At 39.0% G+C, this 23,137-nt stretch overlaps 1 protein-coding gene across 1 annotated transcript in view; it reads right to left on the reverse strand.

Annotated features, from left to right (window-relative positions):
• LOC142658107 (sodium- and chloride-dependent GABA transporter 3) overlaps positions 1-23,137 on the reverse strand; it is a 169,901-nt gene that overhangs the window by 29,332 nt on the left and 117,432 nt on the right. Inside the window, exon 7 of the mRNA XM_075833854.1 lies at positions 6,649-6,783. Coding sequence (XP_075689969.1) covers positions 6,649-6,783 — 135 coding nt within the window. The remainder of the gene's footprint in view (positions 1-6,648; positions 6,784-23,137) is intronic.

Consider the following 23,137-nt stretch of genomic DNA (forward strand, 5'->3'; position numbering starts at 1 on the left):
GGCTTTATCTTAAAGTTATCTGCTCTGTTTCGTGCCGCCTTTAGATTACGTGACCAGCACTCTGACTCTCTGAATACTAGAGCGTCTGCTGTCTGGACCGGAAGTCAGTCTCTCTATTTGCATTCCTATGACAGACTCGATGTGAGTCCAATAGCAATGCACGAAGAGACTGACCTCCGGTCCACACAACAGACGTTGTAGGATTCAGAGGGTTAGAGCGCGGGTTACGTGATCTAACTATTTGAGGAATTTTCACCGCTCTTGCCACTTTACTATAAAAAAAGGGCGGAGCTTCGCTGAAGAGTTTGTGACCTTTCCACGGCCTGACTATTTACTATCATTTACGATAGAAACTTCTGTAAATTATAGCGCAATTTTAAGCTCTGACTTTGACGGCCAGAGATGCACCTAAATTATTAACCCCTTAACGCTCCATGACCTACTATTAGGTCATGCTAACTGTAGCGTTCGCGCTCAGTGACCTAATAGTAGGTCATGGAGTAAACACGGCGCCGTTCGCGCGGGGCGCGTTCATGAGCTGTGATAGCTGCTGTTTCCGACAGCAGACTATCACTGCTCAATGTGCCGGGACCGATCGCGGAGCTCCCCCGCCGATTAACCCCTCAGAAGCCGCGTTCAATAGCGATCGCGGCTTCTTAGGGGTTAATCCGCCATCGCCGGCCTGCTAGACGATAGCGGCCGGCGATGGTGACTATGGCAACCGGACACCAAACAATGGCGTCCGGCTATGCCATAGACGGAAGCCTAGTGGGTCCTGACAACGTCAGGACCCACTATGCTTGCTGTCAGTGAGTAGCTGACAGTTCTAATACACTGCACTACGCATGTAGTGCAGTGTATTAGAATAGCGATCAGGGCCTCCTGCCCTCATGTCCCCTAGTGGGACAAAGTAATAAAGTTAAAAAAAAGTTAAAAAAAGATGTGTAAAAATAAGAAAATAAAAGTTTTAAAAGTAATAAAAGTAAAAGTCCCACTTTTTCCCTTATCAGTCATTTATTATTAATAAAAAAATATAAACAAACAAATAAACTATACATAATTGGTATCGCCGCGTCCGTAACGGCCTGAACTACAAAACTATTTTGTTATTTATCCCGCACGGTGAACGCCGTAAAAAAAAATATTAATAAACCGTACCACAATCACAATTGTTTGGTCACTTCACCTCCCAAAAAATGGAATAAAAAGAGATCAAAAAGTCGCATGTACCGAAAAATGGTACTGAACGAAACTACAGTTCGTTACGCAAAAAATAAGTCCTCGCACGGCTTTATTGATTGAAAAATAAAAACGTTCTGGCTCTTAGAATAAGGTAACACAAAAAGTGAATGATTGTTTACAAAACGTATTTTATTGTGCAAACGCCATAAGACATAAAAAAAAACTATAAACATCTGGTATCGCCGTAATCGTATCGCCCCGCAGAATAAAGTGAATATGTCATTTATAGCGCACGGTGAACGCGGTAAAAAAAAAAGTATACAAAAACAATAGTAGAATTGCTGTTTTTTAGTCACCACGCCACCTAAAAATGGAATAAAAACTGATCAAAAAGCCGCATGCACCCCAAGAAAACTACAATGGATTCCTCAAGGAGTCTAGTTTCTAAATTGGGTTCACTTTTGGGGGGTTTCCAATGTTTTGGCACCACAAGACCTCTTCAAACCGGACATGGTGCCTAATAAAAAAGAGGGCTCAAAATCCGCTAGGTGCTCCTTTGCTTCGGAGGCCGGTGCTTCAGTCCATTACCGCCCGAGGGCCACATGTGGGATATTTCTAAAAACTGCAGAATCTGGGCAATACGTATTAAGTTGCGTTTCACTGATAAATCCTTTTGTGTTATAAAAAAAATGGTATAAAAAGAGTAAATTTCACCTCTACTTTGCTCTAAATTTCTGTGAAACACCTAAAGGGTTCATAAACTTTCTAAATGCTGTTGTGAATACTTTGAGGGGTCTAGTTTCTAAAATGGGGTGTTTGATAGGGGTTTCTAATATATGGGCCCCTCAAAGCAACTTCAGAAATGAACTGGAACCTAAAAAAATAAATAAATGAGGCAATACTTCGCTTCTCACATTATACTGATAATGAGCCGTGCCCACCCCGAGATGACCCCAGTTTTGACCGTTTGTATAAACGGAGACCCCTATTAGACCGTTCTAGTGCCCGGTTTTCCCAAGCATTCACCCCCGAGAAGTGTTTTTCTATTGATGAGTCCCTGGTACATTTTAAAGGGAGGGTTCAATTCCGCCAGTACCTGCCGGGTAAGAGGGCAAGGTATGGCGTGAAGATGTATAAGCTGTGAGAGGGCATCAGGGTATACCTACAGATTTAGGATATATGAAGGAAAGGCCACCCCCAAACCAGACTGCATCCTGGACTACAATAGGTACATGGGAGGGATGGACTTGTCAAATCAAGTCCTGAAGCCCTACAGCGCCATGCGGTGTGGTAGAAGAAGCTGGCCGGGCACATCATACAGATGGCTTTGTACAATGCGTACGTGCTACGTCGATGTGCAGGCCAGAGGGGAACTTTCCTGGAATTTCAAGATCTAATCTTTAGGGACCAGGAAGGGGGGGTACCCAGTACTTCTGTAAGCGAGGCCACACGCATCGTACCAGGGCAACACTTTCCAGAAGAAGTTCCCCAAACCGGTGGAAAGGGAAAGAGTCAAAAGAGGTGCAGAGTCTGCTATAAGAGGGGGATAAGGTAGAACACAATATACCAATGTGACACGTGTCCCGAAAAAGCAGGGCTCTGTATAAAAGATTGTTTTAAAATGTATCATACATCCCTTGATTTTTAATTTACCCTGATGCACTCCGCACAGCTTACCCCCCTCATCTTTCCCTTCTGAGCCCTGCCGTGTGCCCAGGCAGCTGATAACAGCCACATGTAGGGTATTGCCGTACCCAGGAGAACCCACATTACAATTTAAGGGGTGTATATCTCCGGTGGCGCATGCTGGGCACACTATATTGGACACTGAAATGGCATATATATATATTAAATTGCAAATCTCACACTGCACCATCTGCTGCGCATTATCTTTTACACAGTACCTGTGGGGTCAAAATGCTCACTACACCTCTAGATGAATGTCTTAAAGGGTGTAGTTTTTAAAATGGGGTCACTTCTCGGGGTTTCAACTGTACTGGTACCTCAGGGGCTTCTGCACACATGACTTAGCACCAGAAAAGCTCCAGTAGACCAAATGGTGGTCCTTTCCTTCTGAGCCCTCCCATGGGCCCAAACGGCAGTTTATCACCACAAATGGGGTATTGCCGCACTAAGGACAAATTGGGCTACAAAATGGGGTATGTTGTTCCCTGTGAAAATAAGAAATTTTGATCAAAAATGACATCTTATTGGAAAAAATATAATTTTTTTCATTTCACAGCCCAATTCAAATAGGTGCTGTGAAAAAACTGTGCGGTCAAAATGATAACAAAAACCATAAATGAATTCCTTGAGGGGTGTAGTTTCCAAAATGGGGTCACTTCTGGTGGGTTTCCATTGTTTTGATACCTCTAGGCCTCTGCAAATGCGACATGGCACCCGAAAACCAATCCAGCAAAATCTGGACTCCAACAAACACATAGCGCTCCTTTCCGTCTGAACCCTCCCATGGGCCCAAACGGCAGTTTATCACCACAAATGGGGTATTGCCGCACTCAGAACAAATTGGGCAACAAAATGGGGTATGTTGTTCCCTGTGAAAATAAGAAATTTTGATCAAAAATGACATCTTATTGGAAAAAATATAATTTTTTTCATTTCACAGCCCAATTCAAATAGGTGCTGTGAAAAAACTGTGCGGTCAAAATGATAACAAAAACCATAAATGAATTCCTTGAGGGGTGTAGTTTCCAAAATGGGGTCACTTCTGGTGGGTTTCCATTGCTTTTATACCTCTGGGGCTCTGCAAATGCGACATGGCACCAGAAAACCAATCCAGCAAAATCTGGACTCCAACAAACACATAGCGCTCCTTTCATTCTGAGCCCTCCCATGGGCCCAAACGGCAGTTTATCACCACAAATGGGGTATTGCCGCACTAAGGACAAATTGGGCAACAAAATGGGGTATGTTGTTCCTTGTGAAAATAAGAAAATGTGATCAAAAATGACATCTTATTGGAAAAAATATCATTTTTTTCATTTCACAGCCCAATTCAAATAGGTGCTGTGAAAAAACTGTGCGGTCAAAATGATAACAAAAACCATAAATGAATTCCTTGAGGGGTGTAATTTCCAAAATGGGGTGACTTCTGGTGGGTTTCCATTGTTTTGATACCTCAACACCTCTTCAAACCTGGCATGCTGCCTAAAATATATTCTAATAAAAAAGAGGCCTCAAAATGCACTAGGTGCTTCTTTGCTTCTGGGGCTTGTGTTTTAGTCCACGAGCGCAGTAGGGCCACATGTGGGACATTTCTAAAAACTGCAGAATCTGGACAATACATATTTAGTAGTATTTCTCTGGTAAAACCTTCTCTGTTACTAAAAAAAAATTGAATAAAATTGAAATTCAGCAGAAAAAATGAAATTTGCAAATTTCATTTCCACCTGGCTTTAATTCCTGTGAAATGCCTGAAGGGTTAAAAAACTTTCTATATGCTGTTTTGAATACTTTGAGGGGTCTAGTTTTTAAAATGGGGTGTTTTATGGGGGTTTCTAATACATAGGCCCCTCAAATCCACTTCAGAACTGAACTGGCACCTTCAAAAAAAGGCTTTTGAAATTTTCTTAAGAATATGAGAAATTGCTGTTTATGTTCTAAGCCTTGTAACGTCCGAGAAAAATAAAATAATGTTCAAAAAACGATGCCAATCTAAAGTAGACATATGGGAAGTGTGAACTAGTAACTATTTTGGGTGGTATAACCGTCTGTTTTTCAAGCAGATGCATTTAAATTCTGAAAAATGCTATTTTTTGTAAATTTTCTCTAAATTTTGCAATTTTTCACAAATAAAGACTGAATATATCGACCAAATTTTACCACGAACATGAAGCCCAAAGTGTCACGAGAAAACAATCTCAGAATCGCTTAGATAGGTTTAAGCATTCCGACGTTATTACCACATAAAGTGAAATATGTCAGATTTGAAAAATGGGCTCTGAGCCTTAAGGCCCAAACTAGGCTGCGTCCTTAAGGGGTTAATAAATTAGGTGCATCTTACTCCTGCGCACTTCAAGAGGATCTGTCACAAGTTTATTAACTCCCTATCTCCTAACTAATCTAATAGGCGCTATGATGGTTACTACAGTGTAAAAAAAATGTTTCAAAAACATTTGCAAAGTTAGGAGCATTTTTCATAATATGCTAATTTGGCTATACTTGCCAAATGGGAGGTGACTCTTTCTTTTCACTCTGGGTGGAGTAATGTTTTCCATACCACCAAAATAAAACCACAACTGTATATGCAAAATAAAAGTATGTTTTTATTAGATTAAAATATGAAACATAAAAATAAGTGATGGATCACCAAAGCAGAACCAGTAATAAAAGGTATAAAATCGGTGTAATAAAAGGTATGTAGAGAAAGACTGCAAATGACTAGAAACAAAGTCAAATAAAAGCAAGTGACCCATCACTTATTTTTATGTTCCATATTTTAATTGATCTGATAGAAACATACTTTTATTTTGCATATACATTTGTGGTTTTATTACTCCTTTAGGGTCTGATTTTGGTTGTATATTTAAACAGAGTTTATGCCACGTTTCATTGTTTGTTTTGGACTATATAAATGAGTATTTAGAGTGTAATGTTTTCTGTATGACGCTGTCCAATCAGCATACATCTTCCCCCCCCTTCCCTGCCCAGCAACACAGCGTGATCATAAAGTCTACAGATTCCCGTCTGTGTTTTCAACTGGTGATATCTCCGGTTGTTTCACAGCTAGAACTGTGATCCTGGCGTCATATGAAAGATTAGAATCTCCTCTTACATATGCCACCAATTCTGGCATATGAAAGAACTGTTGGTCCACAGCCAGAGATATGGCTTTCTGAAGTGATCCCCTTTCCCTCCAGCCTCAGTCTCTCACACTGTGTGAAGCAGCTTCATGCTGATAGGACAGGGTCAGAGGCTGTGAGAATCGCTGGTGTTGACACCCACTAATCTAGTATAGGCTAATTTGCATATTTAGAAAAAAGCTCATAACTTTTAAAATAATAAACTTTTTGGGACACAATTTTCACTAGCATTATCAGTGTGACAGCGCCTATTAGATTAGCTAGGAGATAGGGCAAAACTAAACTAGTGACAGATCCTCTTTAAGTTTAAAAATGGCGTAACGCCAGTCTTAATAAATTCCCTCAATGGGGCTCATTATCAGAACAGTCTAACAAAGAATGTAGGCTTGTTGCTCATAGCAACTAATCAAAGCTTTCATATCCTAGACTGCGTGGTAAAATTTAAGCTGCTTTGTGATTGGTTGCTTTGGGCATTAAGACCAGTTTTTTGTTGGACAGTTTTAATAGATTAGGTACATTGTTTACAATAAAACAAGATTTAGAATGGTATTTTTATTATTATTTATTATTATTTTAAAATTCACTCAGAAATCAAATGCTTTAACCTAGTTTATTTTTTTTTCCCCTCTCTTTTTTAACTTACCTGTGGATCTGTGAGTCTTGACAAATCAGGATACAGGTAGAATTTTATCCCTTGAGATGCTCCGGGTAATGTAACCCCACGGACCAGGAGAATCAACAGCATAACATAGGGAAAGGTAGCAGTGACATAGACCACCTGCAGAAAGAAAATTTGTCATATAGCGTTCCAGTATGTATTAAAACGTTGAAATACTATTCAGAAATAAAAAATTGTATAATACTATTTTCAAATAAAAAAAGATTAAATACTTTTCTGAAAAAAAAAAATGAAAATACTATTCTCAATTAAGCAATGTAAAAACTCCATATGATACCGGTCCCAACAACACCTACACTCAGTGGGACATCTTCCTATCATTAGATATTCAGAAAAAAAGATGGCACTGAGGGGTCTCATCTGTTAATTGCAATTAGAGCTCTTGACTTACTGTAAAATCCCTTAAAGTAATATCAAGTACTTGTCATGGCAAGAAAAGCTCACTTTCTGTACCTGTGCCAATTATCAGCCAGATCATTACATTGGGTTGAAATATCAAACCAGGCATGGCCACCTTAAGTGTTAATGCTATATGAGCTAATGATCATGGGTGGACCTCTTTGCCCTCAGGATCAATTAGACCATGATAGCAAAGGGGTCTACCATTGTGGTGACTGTCCCTTGGAAATGTCCCCTCTATGTATGGACATGTTTAAAAAGTGTTTACAGAGGAGGCACAAATTCATGGCACTCCCTCCAAATTATAAATGATGCCAAATATTTTCTTGTTAGTACTGAATGATGCTAACCTACATAAATGTTAAGCTAGATGAAGATTTAACGGAAAGGGCCTTCTCCCCCACCGGTCTCCCAATGCCCCCTATGCAGTTCCATTGCTAGGGAGGCTTCATCCATGGAGAGGATTTTGGACCTATTACCTAAAGATCAGAACTATGTATAACATAAAAAAAAATATCTCTGCACACCTTTAGATGAAATAGTGGATGCAAATTCTTAATTAGATATGGCCTTTACTCCCAATTATAAATCCTTCAAAGAAAATCACGGTAATAGCATCCTTTCAAGAATCCACCTTTATTGTGCCCAAGACAGTATACAAAATAGAAGCAACGTTTCGACCAATTACAATGAATGGGTCTTTTTCAATGTCCAGTTACATACCCATTGTATTTCAATATGTGTCAGCCAATCACATTTCTAGAATAATTAACCAAACACCATCATTAACTATAATCGTATATTTTTCATTCATGTGCAATACAGATGTATACACCCTTACCTTTGCTAGAATTTGGTTAAGAACTCCAATTTCTCATGAAACAAATTCAATACAATATCGCGACAGGCTAGCAAAACCATTGACAGGCTGCAACTTACATCATGACCACTGGGTGGCCACACAAACACGTATAGCATAGACAGACTGCCTCTCTGGTATGTGGGACAGTTGCTGGTGACAGATCTTCTCTAAACAATAGGATGTGATTTGCATGTTATTTATATAGTATATACAGTGTAGTATGTTTTTGGAGTATGGGAGAAAACCAGAGAACCAGGAGAAAACCCACACAGACAACATACAAACTCCATGCATATGTTGCCTCGCTGTTGTTGCTAACCACTAGGCCACTGTGCTGACGCTTAAATTAGGAATCAATTAGGTTAGAAAAATAAAACAGTTCTGCCCAATCAGCAGCAGTTTAGCTGTTTTATTGAAGGGGCTGCTAACTAGTTTCTGCAATTACTAAAAATATATACTACTTTGTCATTTATGTGAATAGCCAGAACAGATTTATTTTAATTTCCTTTTCTAAAGATTTCCCCATCAGAAACAAAACTTTACATTTACCAAGTTGTATAAATCGAAATGCTGTGGCATCTCTAAATGTAGTCAACATGTTCCTTACATAATGAATAAAAAGTACATTTTATAACGGGGTAGATGTTTTATATTAACAATATTACTGAATGTATGAAAATATTTCTGAGGCCTAAAGACTACCCCTGTCCATAGAGCCTATTAGGGCATATTGGCATCATTGAGGGGGGTGTCCCGCATGGAACCCCCCCTCTATGAGTCAGAACAGAGAGTCAATCTAGTGAACTCAAGCCGTCCATGTATGTAATACTAATATTCTAAAATGTCTAAAATATTAAATGTCTTTAATGGAACTAAAGATATTTAGAAATTAGAATGTTAAAAAAAAATAATTGTTACAAAATATGTAAAACCCATTCTTTTAAAACAAAACAAAACAAAACACCGGTAAAGCTATGGGTACAGTACATAGTATATTGGATTTATTACACATGTCTTATACAGCAGGCCAAGTATTTTCATTGTGTTGAACACATTAGTTAATATGCAGTTAATGGTGAGAGCGGCAGCAGGACTATGAAAAACATTCACAATTATAAAGATACACTTCTTTATTACCCATCTTGTTTAGTTCATTTCAATGCTACTGAAGTATATACAAAAGGTTTGCTGGCAATATAATGTATTCCCCACAGTTTCTGCACTATGGCCAATACACCCACGTGAGAGTTTTATGTTTCATCCACTAAGGAGATAAATAATTGCTTCAAATATAAAACTATCCATTAAAATTGATCAAATATCTATCTATCTATCTATCTATCTATCTATCTATCTATCTATCTATCTATCTATCTATCTATCTATCTATCTATCTATCTATCTATCTATCTATCTATCTATCTATCTATCTATCTATCTATCTATCTATCTCTCTCCAATATCTATCTATCTCGCCTATATCTATCCATCTCTCCTATCTATCTCTCCTATCTATCTCTCCTATCTATCTCTCCTATCTATCTCTCCTATCTATCACTATTATTTATCTTTTGATGTGCATCTGTCTATCTATCTATCTATCTATCTATCTATCTATCTATCTATCTATCTATCTATCTATCTATCTATCTATCTATCTATCTATCTATCTATCTATCTATCTATCTATCTATCTATCTATCTGTCTGTCTGTCTGTCTATCCATCCATCCATCCATCTATCTATCTATCTATCTATCATTTTCCACTGCAAGTACATTGTGATCTAACATGGTGGAGGTAGCATGTTGATGTGGTAATTCGTTATTGCCCCAAGGCCTAGACAGTTTGTCACTATTAAAAGAACCATGAAAGATCTATTAATTCTCTACCAGAAATGTATTACAGAGGCAGTTATTTATTTGTAACCTGAAGCTGAATTGGGTCATGCAAGTAATGAACCAAACACAACAATCTCCATTTCAATGGCTGAAGTGAAAAACAATAAAAATGATGCATTGCCTAGACAATGTCCTGACCTAACCCCAAAAAAGAGTCTCTGGCAGGACCTGAAAAGACTAGTTAATGCAGAAAACCCTACAATGCACCTTCAGTAATGTTGTTCTGTAATGAACACAGAACTAAAATTCCCCTATAGTGATATAAACGACTGATCTGAAATTATTGGAAGTAATTACATGCAATTATTATTCTCAGGTGGAGTAGCCAGTTGTTTGATTTAATCGGGCAGTTATATATTCACACGGGTATTATCATAGTTAACAACTTTCCTAGCCTAGTCCTGATTGGTCTGAGCCCTTTTGCTACTGGGTGACCAGAACGTGTGAAGGACTTCTATCTCCTAGGAAAGTGCATTGTGGGGGAAACAAACACCAGGCCCTTCCGTCTTGGGTGGCAAAACCTGGTACCATAATGAGGGACCAATTTTCATTATTACTATGGGACCCCCCGCTATTCTATATATTCCACTGTAAAGATGTAACGTGTCATCAATAATGACATATTAGAGTCTTCTTGGTTTGTGCAGTTGGCATATTGTATATCGCTGTAGTAAAGAATATTCTAAATCTAATGACATGTTGTTGGATTTGAACTCAAGGGGAAAAAAAAAAACTTTTACTTAGTCAGATCTGCCATCTGTCTGTTATTGAGACAAAATCTGTTCATGCATGGTATTCCTCAACTGCTGTGGTAGTAATGAAGATATGCATGAATTTGCTAATCTGTATCTTTCAAGGAAATCAGCAAGACTACCTAGAAGTTTCTATTTCACGGGAACAAAAACTGTAATATTATATTAAATCAGCTAAGGGAAATCATGAGGTTCTATCAAATAAAATTAAAGGTAGGTAAAATAAGTATTACCAAACATGACATAATACGTTCCTAATATTTAAATGCGACCCTAAATGCGATCTCTTCATTTCAGAAAAATATGTTCTAGGTCCAAGATAATCAGGTCCATAGTAACAAAAGAAGCGGGTGTTCATACTGAAATAAAAATGTTGCACCCTATCTAGTGCTGATTTGCAGTTTTTTACCATCACCTAGCAAATCTGAAGTCAAAACAGAGCTGCCCATTTTGGAAAAGAAGTAGAATAGAATCAGGGATTGAAGTGAATGCAATAAGAGGGGACTTGTTAATGGACTTGAATGGAGCTGACCTGCAATACCAGACGTTGCCCATAGAGAAGACTGGCACTGTTTCTAGGGAGAAAAAAACCCCCAAATTACAATATCTGTTTGGGAAAGGGACAGTTCAGCATCCAAACTCCACCTCATACAAACCCAAAAGCAGCCATTTGGCCCACGTCTCTAAGAATAAAACTCCTTGGTTTGGCCGACTTTCATCTAATGTGTATGAGCACCTTAAAAGCTACAGTGAAGGAAATAAGTATGTGATCCCTTGCTGATTTTGTAAGTTTGCCCACTGTCAAAGTCATGAACAGTCTAGAATTTTTAGGCTAGGTTAATTTAACCCCTTAATGACCGGGCATGTTTGTACCTTAATGACCAAGCCAGATTTGTCAAATCTGGTATGTCTGACTTTATCGGAGAATAACTCTGTGAAAGTTTTGAATATCCAAGTAATTCTGACATTGTTTTTTCGTCACATGTTGTACTTTATTTTAGTGGTAAAAGTAGACTGATACAATTTGCGGAAATTAATGAAAAAATAGAAAAATGGAAGAAATTTTGTAAAAATGACCATTTTCCCCTATTTTTAACTGCAATATGTCACATATGTACACACATACTGTACAATTTTTTTAATTAAATATATATTTCTATCTCTTTACTCCATTTTGGCAGCACTTTTGAAAAAATTAAATAAATTTTCAGCAATTTAGAGGACTTACAAATTGAATAATAATTTTATAAATTTTGAAGTACATTTTGTTTTCCTGCACCAAGCCAGGTTTTCAGAGGCTCATAGGTCTCAGAGTGATGGAAACCCCCACAAATGACCCCATTTAGAAAACTAGACCCCTTAAGGTATTTACCTAAGGGTATAGTAAGTATTTTGACCCCACAGTTTTTTGCTAAATTTAATACATAGCAGGTGAAAAAAAAAATAATTTCACTTTTTTTCATAAAAGTATCAGTTTGAAGACCAATTTCTTTGTAAAGCGACCATGAGAATGAAGAAACACACCACAAAATCTATCACCCTGTTTCTCCTGTTTTCAAAAATACCAACATTGTGGCCCTAATGCGCTGCCTGGACACACGGCAGGACCCAAAAGGAAGGGAGCACCCGGAGGCTTTCAGGACTCATATTTTGCTTGAAAATGTTTTAAGCCACACTGTACATTTGGAGAGGCTTTGAGCTGCCAGAACGATAGAAACTCCCCATAAACGACCCCATTTAGAAAACTAGACCCCATAAGGTATTTATTTAGGGGTATAGTAATTATTTTGACCCCACAGTTCTTTGCTAAATTTAATGCATATCAGGTGAAAAAAAAAAAAAATTCACTTTTTTCATAAAAGTATTTGTTTGAAGACCGATTTCTTTGTAAAGCGACCATGAAAATGAAGAAACACACCCCAAAATCTATCACCCTGTTTCTCCTGTTTTCAAAAATACCAACATTGTGGCCCTAATGCGCTGCCTGGACACACGGCAGGACCCAAAAGGAAGGGAGCACCCGGAGGCTTTCAGGACTCATATTTTGCTTGAAAATGTTTTAGGCCACACTGTACATTTGGAGAGGCTTTGAGCTGCCAGAACGATAGAAACTCCCCATAAACGACCCCATTTAGAAAACTAGACCCCATAAGGTATTTATTTAGGGGTATAGAAATTATTTTGACCCCACAGTTCTTTGCTAAATTTAATGCATATCAGGTGAAAAAAAAAAAAATTCACTTTTTTCATAAAAGTATTTGTTTGAAGACCGATTTCTTTGTAAAGCGACCATGAAAATGAAGAAACACACCCCAAAATCTATCACCCTCTTTCTCCTGTTTTCAAAAATACCCACATTGTGGCCCTAATGCGTTGTTTGGACACACGGCAGGGCCCCAAAGGAAGGGAACACCCGGAGGCTTTCAGGACTCATATTTTGCTTGAAAATGTTTTAGGCCCCAATGTACATTTGGAGAAGCTTTGAGCTGCCAGAATGATAGAAACTCCCCATAAACGACCCCATTTCGAAAACTAGACCCCTTAAGGTATTTATCTAGGGGTATAGTTAGCATTTTGAGCACACAGGTTTTTCGCTAAATATATTGAAATTAGTCTGTAAGAATTAAAATGTACTTTTTTTCTGAAACAACATAGAAATTTTTATTATTTACAAGGAATAACGAAGAAAATGCACCCCAACATTTGTAAAGCAATGTCTCCCGATTACGACAATACACCATATGTGGTAATAAACTGCTGTTTGGACCCACAGCAGGGCTCAGAAGGGAAGGAGCGCCATTTGGATTTATGATTTTGCTGGAATGGTTTTCGGTGCCATGTCGCATTTGCAATGCACTGGAGGGACCAAAACCGTGGAAACCCACCAAAAGTGACCCCATTTTGGAAAAACCTTCAAGGAATTTTTCTAGGGGTATAGTGAGCATTTAGACCCCACGGGTCTTTTGCAGAGTTTATTAGAATTAGGGCGCGAAAATTAATATCAACATTTTTTCCACTAAAATGTTGCATTTTCTCATTTTCACAAGGGATAAAGGAGGAAAAAAACAACCATTTTTTTATAAAGCAATTTCTCCCGAGTACGGAAATACCCAACATGTTGTCATACGTTTTTTTATTAGAAATGAATTAACCCTTTCAGGACTGATCCATTTTTTGCTTTCATATTTTAGATTTTCACTCCCCGCTTTCCAAGAGCCATACCTTTTTTATTTTTCCATCAATAGAGTGGTGTGAAGGCTTATTTGTTGCGGGACAATCTGTAGTTTTAAAACATTGGTACCATTTTGGGGTACATGCGATTTTTTTTGATCACTTTTTATTCAATTTTTTTGCAATCCTGAGCAAAAAACAGGAATTCTGACACCGTTTTTTAGGTTTTTTTTTTGCGGCGCTCACCGTACGCTATAAATGACATTTTTACTTTATTCTGCGGGTTGGTACGATTACGGCGATACCATATGTATATAGGTTTGGTCCTTTTTTTTAGCGTTTGCGCAATAAAATGACTTATTTATAAAAAAAAAAATTTCTGTGTCACCATATTCTGAGAGCCATAATTTTTAAATTTTTTTGTCAAAAAAGCTGTGTAAGGGCTTGTTTTTTGCGGGACGGATAGAAGTTTTTATTGGTACTATTTTCGGGTACATGCAACTTTTTGATCACTTTTTATTCTTTATTTAGGGAGCGGTGGTGACCCAAAAAAATTGCGATTCTGTCGTAGTTTTTTATTGATTTTTTTTGGGGTGTTCATCGTGCGGGAAAAATAACATTATAGTTTTATAGTTGGGTTCGTTACGAACGCGGTGGTACCAAATATGTGTACTTTTTTAACGTGTTCATTTTTTTTCTATAATAAAAGTCTTATTATAGGAAAAAAAGCATTTAGTGTTTATAGAACTTATAACTTTTATCTTTACACTTTTTTTAAAACATTTTTATTACTTTTTTTTACTTTTTTAACTTGTCCCACTAGGGGACACTTAGTCTTGCAGCTTTGATCGCTGCTAGAGTACATTACACTACACACGTAGTGTAATGTGTTCTAACTGTCATTGTGACGTGACTGTCACACTGACAGGAAGCAGAGGAGGAACGGCCGGAGGCTGTTCCTCCGAGGCTTCCGTGCATGGCAACCCGGAGGTCATTATCTGACCTCCGATTGCCGTGACAAGCATCGGTAGCCCCCACGATCACTTCGTGGGGGCTGCTGATGTGCTTCAAACCACTTAAATGCGGCGACGGCAATCCGTCGCCGCACTTAAGGGGTTAACTGCCGAAATCAGCGGCGATGGTCCGCTGTCCGGCAAGACTGATGTCTCAGCTGTCGGGGACAACTGTCAGCGCGGGTCTGTCACTCTGTGTTTACACAGAGTGACAGTTTGAAATGCGGACGAAAATGAACGTCATGGTGCGGGAACTAGCAGCCGACCATGACGTTCATTTTCGTCCTTGGTCGTTAAGGGGTTAACCAGTGAGAGATAGATTATATTAAAAAAAAATAAGAAAATCACATTGTCAAAATTATATATATTTATTTGCATTGTGCACAGAGAAATAAGTATTTGATCCCTTTGGCAAACAAGACTTAATACTTGGTGGCAAAACCCTTGTTGGCAAGCACAGCAGTCAGACGTTTTTTGTAGTTGATGATGAGGTTTGCACACATGTTAGTTGGAATTTTGGCCCACTCCTCTTTGCAGATCATCTGTAAATCATTAAGATTTTAAGGCTGTCGCTTGGCAACTCAGATCTTCAGCTCCCTCCATAAGTTTTCGATAGGATTAAGGTCTGGAGACTGGCTAGGCCACTCCATGACCTTAATGTGCTTCTTTTTGAGCCACTCCTTTGTTGCCTTGGCTGTATGTTTCCGGTCATTGTCGTGCTGGAAGACCCAGCAATGAGCCATTTTTAATGTCCTGGTGGAGGGAAGGAGGTTGTCACTCAGGATTTGACGGTACATGGCTCCATCCATTCTCCCATTGATGCGGTGAAGTAGTCCTGTGCTTTTAGCAGAGAAACACCCCCAAAACATAATGTTTCCACCTCCATGCTTGACAGTGGGGACGGTGTTCTTTGGGTCATAGGCAGCATTTCTCTTCCTCCAAACACGGCGAGTTGAGTTAATGCCAAAGAGCTCAATTTTAGTCTCATCTGACCACAGCACCTTCTCCCAATCACTCTCAGAATCATCCAGATGTTCATTTGCAAACTTCAGACGGGCCTGCACATGTGCCTTCTTGAGCAGGGGGACCTTGCGGGCACTGCAGGATTTTAATCCATTACGGCGTAATGTGTTACCAATGGTTTTCTTGGTGACTGTGGTCCCAGCTGCCTTGAGATCATTAACAAGTTCCCCCCGTATAGTTTTTGGCTGAGCTCTCACCTTCCTCAGGATCAAGGATACCCCACGAGGTGAGATTTTGCATGGAGCCCCAGATCGATGTCGATTGACAGTCATTTTGCATGTCTTCCATTTTCTTACTATTGCACCAACAGTTGTCTCCTTCTCACCCAGCGTCTTACTTATGGTTTTGTAGCCCATTCCAGCCTTGTGCAGGTCTATGATCTTGTCCCTGACATCCTTAGAAAGCTCTTTGGTCTTGCCCATGTTGTAGAGGTTAGAGTCAGACTGATTAATTGAGTCTGTGGACAGGAGTCTTTTATACAGGTGACCATGTAAGACAGCTGTCTTTAATGCAGGCAACAAGTTGATTTGGAGCGTGTAACTGGTCTGGAGGAGGCTGAACTCTTAATGGTTGGTAGGGGATCAAATACTTATTTCTCTGTGCACAATGCAAATAAATATATATAATTTTGACTATGTGATTTTCTGTTTTTTTTTTTTTATATAATCTATCTCTCACTGGTAAAATTAACCTAGCCTAAAAATTCTAGACTGTTCATGTCTTTGACAGTGGGCAAACTTACAAAATCAGCAAGGGTTCAAATACTTATTTCCTTCACTGTATATACACTTTAAAAGGATTTTTTTTTTCATTAGATCTATGTGCTATGTGTTTTAATGCAGCTTTCATATTGACTTTTATGAAAAAAAAATATCTACTTTTTTACGATACAGCTTCTATGTATCCTGTATACATAGAAGCTGTATCGTTCTCTCTCAGATGTATCCATCAGCTCAGCTGGACTGACGGCTCGGCTGAGATTGGTTCCTGTGTATCTCTGACATACAGGCTCTAGCTAATATCGATCACATCTAAATTATGAGCTTAGATGTGATCGATATCAGGTGGATTCTGTGTAATAAAAGTTAATTTGAAAGTGGCTTAAAAACACATAATACATTGATTTAATAAAATAAAAAAATTCCTTCCAAAGGTGTATATAGCTTTTAAGTCTAAAATATATGAGATTTTACCAGATCTATATTACTGCAGCTATCCATGTGGTAGCTTTATAGTAGATTGTAGATTTATACTGTACAGTATGTTGTATCTCTTCTTCATGATGAGATTTATTAAAATAAATGAGTTGCCTGTTATATTCGCATCAAATATGCTACCACATAGATCTAGTTTGTGCCTAGGGTCAAATTGATACAGAACATCAAACTAGCAGAGGATCCTGCGGTTGGCCTAAGCTACACATAATAGGCCCCAAAAGTCAAGAGTTACTTGCCACTACGGTCTATCTCTCGGACATTCACATGTTCTGTGCGGTTTGGGGATGGGCCCTTAAAATAATTTCCTTCGGCGGCACAAGGAACCTCAGTCTAACACTTCTTGTATCACTACATTATTTTGCTCGGATGACTGTGTGTTAGACGTTACACATTCAATAATAAATGTGTAAATGGGGAAACTATTTTGTATTACTATAATATCCACAGGATGAAATGTTCCCTTCATTTTGTCTGAATTGTAGGGGCGTTCTTCCAGTATTATTGATGAAATGCAATAGAGCCAAATTACTTTTAGTATTTATCATATTTTTTTTTTTTTCTTTTTAAGAATCCAAATAAAATTACATTTCCTTTGACGTATTGTTTTCATCAATCGCTTCCCCGCTCCCTCAGAGCTATCTAAACAATGGGGGACCCTATATAACAGACTAAATTCATTACGAAACTCAAAGCATAACAGAGACAACTCTCGCTGTTTTACAGCTTCTCCGAGCAAGTTTAAGAGTAAGAACTCTGTATTCAGTTCACGGATGCTCAGGATTTTTTCCGGCACAGTACAGAGATCAATCTCGGGTTGATTGTTAACATCTTGAAAGACTATTATTTGCCATCACTTCAAACTGAAACAAATGCCACTTCAATAGATATAATTGTGTCTTGGGAGTTCCTTTTCATGCTTCTTCACAAGGTCTTTCTTTGCACTTCTTTATTTTGCTCATTCATTGCTTTCTATGCTCTTCGCCTCATTGAGTCCATTAGTGTTGCTAGTTAAAAGTACATTATGAGAAGAAACACTAAAGAGATAGCTTGAGTTGATATTAAGATGTAACAGACACACCATTGATCTTTCGCAACCATTTGCTTTGTGGTAAGTGGTTTTGCAAATAGTATGTCTACACTGAACATCACTTTACTGTACACATATAGAATGAATCTAAATAAGAAGTTGAGTAACTTTGTAAATACATTGCAATACTCATCATGTACCAATCCTGACAGTATTACTTTTGTACTTTTATTTTGTAGTCACAAATGCTGCAAACTTCAGAGCTGAAATCTCCAAGCATTCCTGGTTGGCTCAGTGTTTGCACATTCTTTGCTCTGATGGTTGCCATCTTTACATCAGATACGTTTTAGTGATCTGATGTAGGAAAATCGAATTGCCCAACTGCATTATAGGATTTGAGGTAAGTTGTTAGGAGTGTGTTTGTTGACAAGCTTGTTGACCGTTTCCAGTAACAAGCTGCAGAATTGTGTTTGCAGCTCTGGGTTTTACTACAGGTTCTTACTTTGGATCAGTACAAGGTAAGATATATTTTTTTTATGTGTACATAATTTTTTCTGTGTATTATACTGTATAAGTGATTAAATGTGTTAAGCGGTGAATATATCCTTTAACTGAGCAAATACAACCTTAAATATATTGAGATTTACATGTTGTATTTGTATTTTTTTTAACGTAGTGAACTTTACCTACTGTAATTTATTATAATCATTAATTTTTTTTATTGTACAATGTATTTGATACATTGCCTTGACCTCAAGCAATTAAACAGCTCTGGGATGAATCGGAACACTTCATCTAGCCTGACTTCAGTAATGCTATGGTCACTAAATGGACTAGAATCAGTGCTGCCATGTTTTAAAATTTAGCACAAACTATTCCTAAAAGAATAGAGGCTGTTATAGGAACAAATTTGAAACAGCATAATAAAGTGCTCATCTGCTTTTAAAGTGTCCCAGATGATATGCAGAATACAGGGTGTCCTACTGCGGGGACATTGTGCCATTAGCTAAAATCTGAGGTGGAATCCAGCAGAAAGTGTTCAATTCCTATGCAGAACGACAGACGTATTCCACAGTTCCCATTTAAATGAATGGGTTGTTTGTATATTGCAAAGACATACGAGGTCCTCCAAAATGAGAGATTCTCTTCAGTCTAGCTAAAAGACTAGGGTCCTGTGATTAGGCCCCTTTCTACTAAGTCAGTATGAGCTAATACAGCATCGATGGATTTTCTAAACCAGACAACCCCTTTAATTTGTAATGAGATGTTAACCCCTTAACAGCCTATTTTAAACCACCATGACCAAGCTATTTTTTACGTTTTTCCATCGTCGCATTCCAAGAGCTATAACTTTTTTATTTCTGCATCGACCTAGCTGTATAAGGGCTTGTTTTTGTGGGACATGTTATATTTTTTAATAGCACCATTTTGGGCTACATATCATTTTTTTATTAACTTTCATAAAAAAAATTGGCGGGGGGGGGGGGTAATGAAAAAAAACCATACATTTTGCCACACTTTTTTGCGTCTTAAATTTACGCTGTTTACTGTGTGGTATAAATAACATAATAACTTTATTCAGTGGGTCATTACGAGTGTGGTGATACCAAATTTATATAGAGTTTGTATGTTTTACTACTTTTACAGGTTTTTTTCAAAATTATTTGTTTTTGTGTCGCCATGGTTTAAGAGCCATCATTTTTTTATTTTTACTCTGATGCAGCTGTATGAGGGCTTGTTTTTCGTGGGACGACTTCTAGTTTTTATTGGTACCATTTTAGAGTACATGCAACTTTTTGATCACTTATCAAATTTTTTTGAAGGCAGGATGAACAGAAAACAGCAATTCTGGCAATGTATTCTATTTTATATTTTTACGGCGTTTATTTTTTTTTTCATATTAAGAGTATTTTATAAGGGAAAAAGAGGGTTTTTCATTTTTTTTAATTTGGGATTTTTATTTATTTATTATTGACTTTATTAAACTTTTTGCTAACTTTATTTTTAGTACCACTGGGGGACTTCACTATGCGATCTTTTGATAGCTTTTATAATACGCTGCAATACTTCTGTATTGCAGTGTATTATTGCCTGTCAGTGTAAAACTGACAGGCACCTGCTAGGTCATGCCTCAGGCATGGCTTAGCAGGCATCCACTACAGGCAGACCTGGGGGCCTTTTTTAGGCCCCCGACTGCCATAGAAGCTATCGGCACACTGCGATTGCAATTGCAGGGTGCCGGTGGGGTGAGAGAGGGAGCACCCTCCCTCCAAAACCACTTGGATGCGGCGCTCGCTATTGAGAGCCGCATCTAAGGGGTTAAACGGGTGAGATTGATGTTGATATCGATCCCGCCCGCTAGAGCAGGTGCCGGGCTGTCTTTAGACCGTCCGGCACCCGCTTTAGCCGGCACAGGATACCCGTACCGGGCTTATATCACAGCACCGTGAAAAGGCATATTGGCGGTCGTTAAGGGGTTAACGTGTACCCGTTTACATTTTTGTACCTATAAATAAATAGTATAAGCCTAGATAAATATATCATATTACAGAAAAATGCTTCCTTCTCCACTTACAAGACACCTGATTCCTTCTTCCTCTGCCTCATGCACTTACTGTAACTGTTCACTGACTCTGAATTTACTGGTAAAATCCATGTACACTGAGGCAGTGAAGAGACAGGTTATCAGCCTCACTCAGAGACCATGTTACAGTAGAAGGCCATGGATGTCTATGGAGAGTGCAGGGGGAGGGAGAGCAGGAAACTTGTTCATAAAACTTATTTTTCTTGCCGAAAAATATGACATGAAATAGGTCGAAATTACCCGTCAGAAACCTGAGGCTAACCCATGTTTCTGCAACCATATTAGCCCCATTTAATGGGGATAATCTGCGTGTGGCTACCCAAAGCATTTTTATTTTTTCCAGAAAGGCAGTTTTTTATTGAACACAGGGGAATGTGTCCTGTATTTTATTTTATTTTTACAATTAAATTTAAAAAAAACAACTTACTAGTGGGTGGCGATATTGTAGACACACACTTCTTTCCTATATAGTCTTAATAGACAGAACAGGAGAGTGATTTGTACTTTATGGCAGATTAAATAAATGGGAGTCAATTGACAGAGAAATATCACTGTCTCCAGTTAGTGATGGAGTACAGCCCCCCTGCCACAGAGGTGATGCATACAGAGTCTTATGTTTGTGTATAGTGTTACTATCCTGGTTTATCTAGGCTTCCAGCAATATATTACAGCTTTTATTAAAAAACCCATTTTCTAATAAGGAGGTGGCTCTGCTCATTTTGCCCCACTCTATACAGCAAAGCTGACAAGTGAGCTTCAATAAACAGGTGCATCAGCCTATTGTTTCTGCTCTAGTAGCCAATGTCAAAATGGGAAGATTTCAAAATTTGGATAGTCATATTAAAAAAAATAAAAAATGAAAGCACAGCACCAAACATTTTTTAAAAATATGTTTGCATTAAAAACATGATTGTCATTTTCTGATGATACATTCCCTTTAGGGCTGACTGAACAACAGAAAACTCGAATGAAACCCTACATTATGTATGATGGTATTGTATGTAGCCTTCACAAGAACATCTGAATTCCTACAGAATATGTAATGACGGGGTAAGGAGACAGACAGGTGAGCCCTAATCTACCCGCCACTCAGTCCCTGCCTAATTGCACGACCCGTCCTAGGCGACGGCGTACAACTGGGTGATGGTCCCTACGCTCAATACGTGCACGAGAGACAAACAGACAAGGGTACACAGAAGCTAAGGGAAATGGGGCAGTTGCCCATGGCAACACCATGAGCAACAAGAGTAGTGAACGAGCAGAGTCAAACCAGGAGTGTACAAGGTACCAAACGCAGAGCAGGAGCGTAGTCAGTAAAGCCAGGGTCAAAATGAAGCTGAGGTCAATAGTAATAGCTGGAACAGCAGAGCCAGGAAACAAGAGAGAATCACAGGCAAAGACAAGAAGCAAATGAAGGTATACATAGATCGAGGGTGGGAGCTAGAACCGTCTGGCCAGGCTGTGATAGGATCTCCCACTCCTCAGCCTACCAGCCTGGTAGCAGAACGAGTCACTCTAACAGACCTAGGAGCAGATGCAGACTGATTAACCATGGGCGTCGACACAGAAGCTGTGTCTGGCAGATCCTTTACATTACCCCCCCTTTTGGACACTGGACCCTTCCTAGGTGGACCTGGCTTATTGAGGAACCAAAAATGGAACCTCCTGAGCAATACCCCAGCGTGAACATCCCGGGCAGGTACCCAAGTCCTCTCCTCAGGCCCGTATCCTCTCCAATGGACAAGGTACTGGGGGGAACCTTGGACCATCCTGCTGTCCACAATCTTGGCCACCTCAAATTCTACCCCTTCAGGAGTGAGAACAGGGACCGGAGGTTTCCTCCAGGTAACCAAGGACGGGGAGCAGTGTTTCAGGAGGGAGGCATGAAACACGTCGTGTATTTGAAAAGACCGGGGTAACTCCAGCCGGAAGGAGACAGGGTTAAGGACCTCACTGACCTTGTACGGCCCTATAAACCGGGGAGCAAATTTTTTGGACGGAACATTAAGGCGCAAATTTTTTGAAGACAGCCACACCAGATCACCGACCACAAACAAGGGGTTAGCAGAACGTCTTCTATCTGCCTGAGTCTTTTGTATGCTCTGGGACGCCTCTAGATTCTTCTGAACCTGGGCCCAGACTGTGCACAGTTCCCGATGAACGACATCTACCTCGGGATTGTTGGAACCACCCTGTGAAATGGAGGAGAATTATGGATTAAACCCAAAATTCAAGAAAAAGGGGGAGACCCCAGACGAGTTACTGACCCGGTTATTAAGGGAAAATTCGGCGAGGGGAATGAAGGAGACCCAATCATTTTGACAGTCATAGATAAAACACCTTAAATATTGTTCTAGAGACTGATTAGTCCTCTCAGTTTGGCCATTAGTTTCAGGATGGAAGGCCAAGGAGAAGGACAGATAAATCTCCAACTTTTTACAGAAAGCTCTCCAAAACAATGAAACAAATTGTACCCCTCTGTCAGAAACAATATTGACAGTAACC

Source organism: Rhinoderma darwinii, chromosome 7 (assembly GCF_050947455.1).
Source record: "Rhinoderma darwinii isolate aRhiDar2 chromosome 7, aRhiDar2.hap1, whole genome shotgun sequence".
In the NCBI taxonomy this organism is placed as follows: Eukaryota; Metazoa; Chordata; class Amphibia; order Anura; family Rhinodermatidae; genus Rhinoderma; species Rhinoderma darwinii.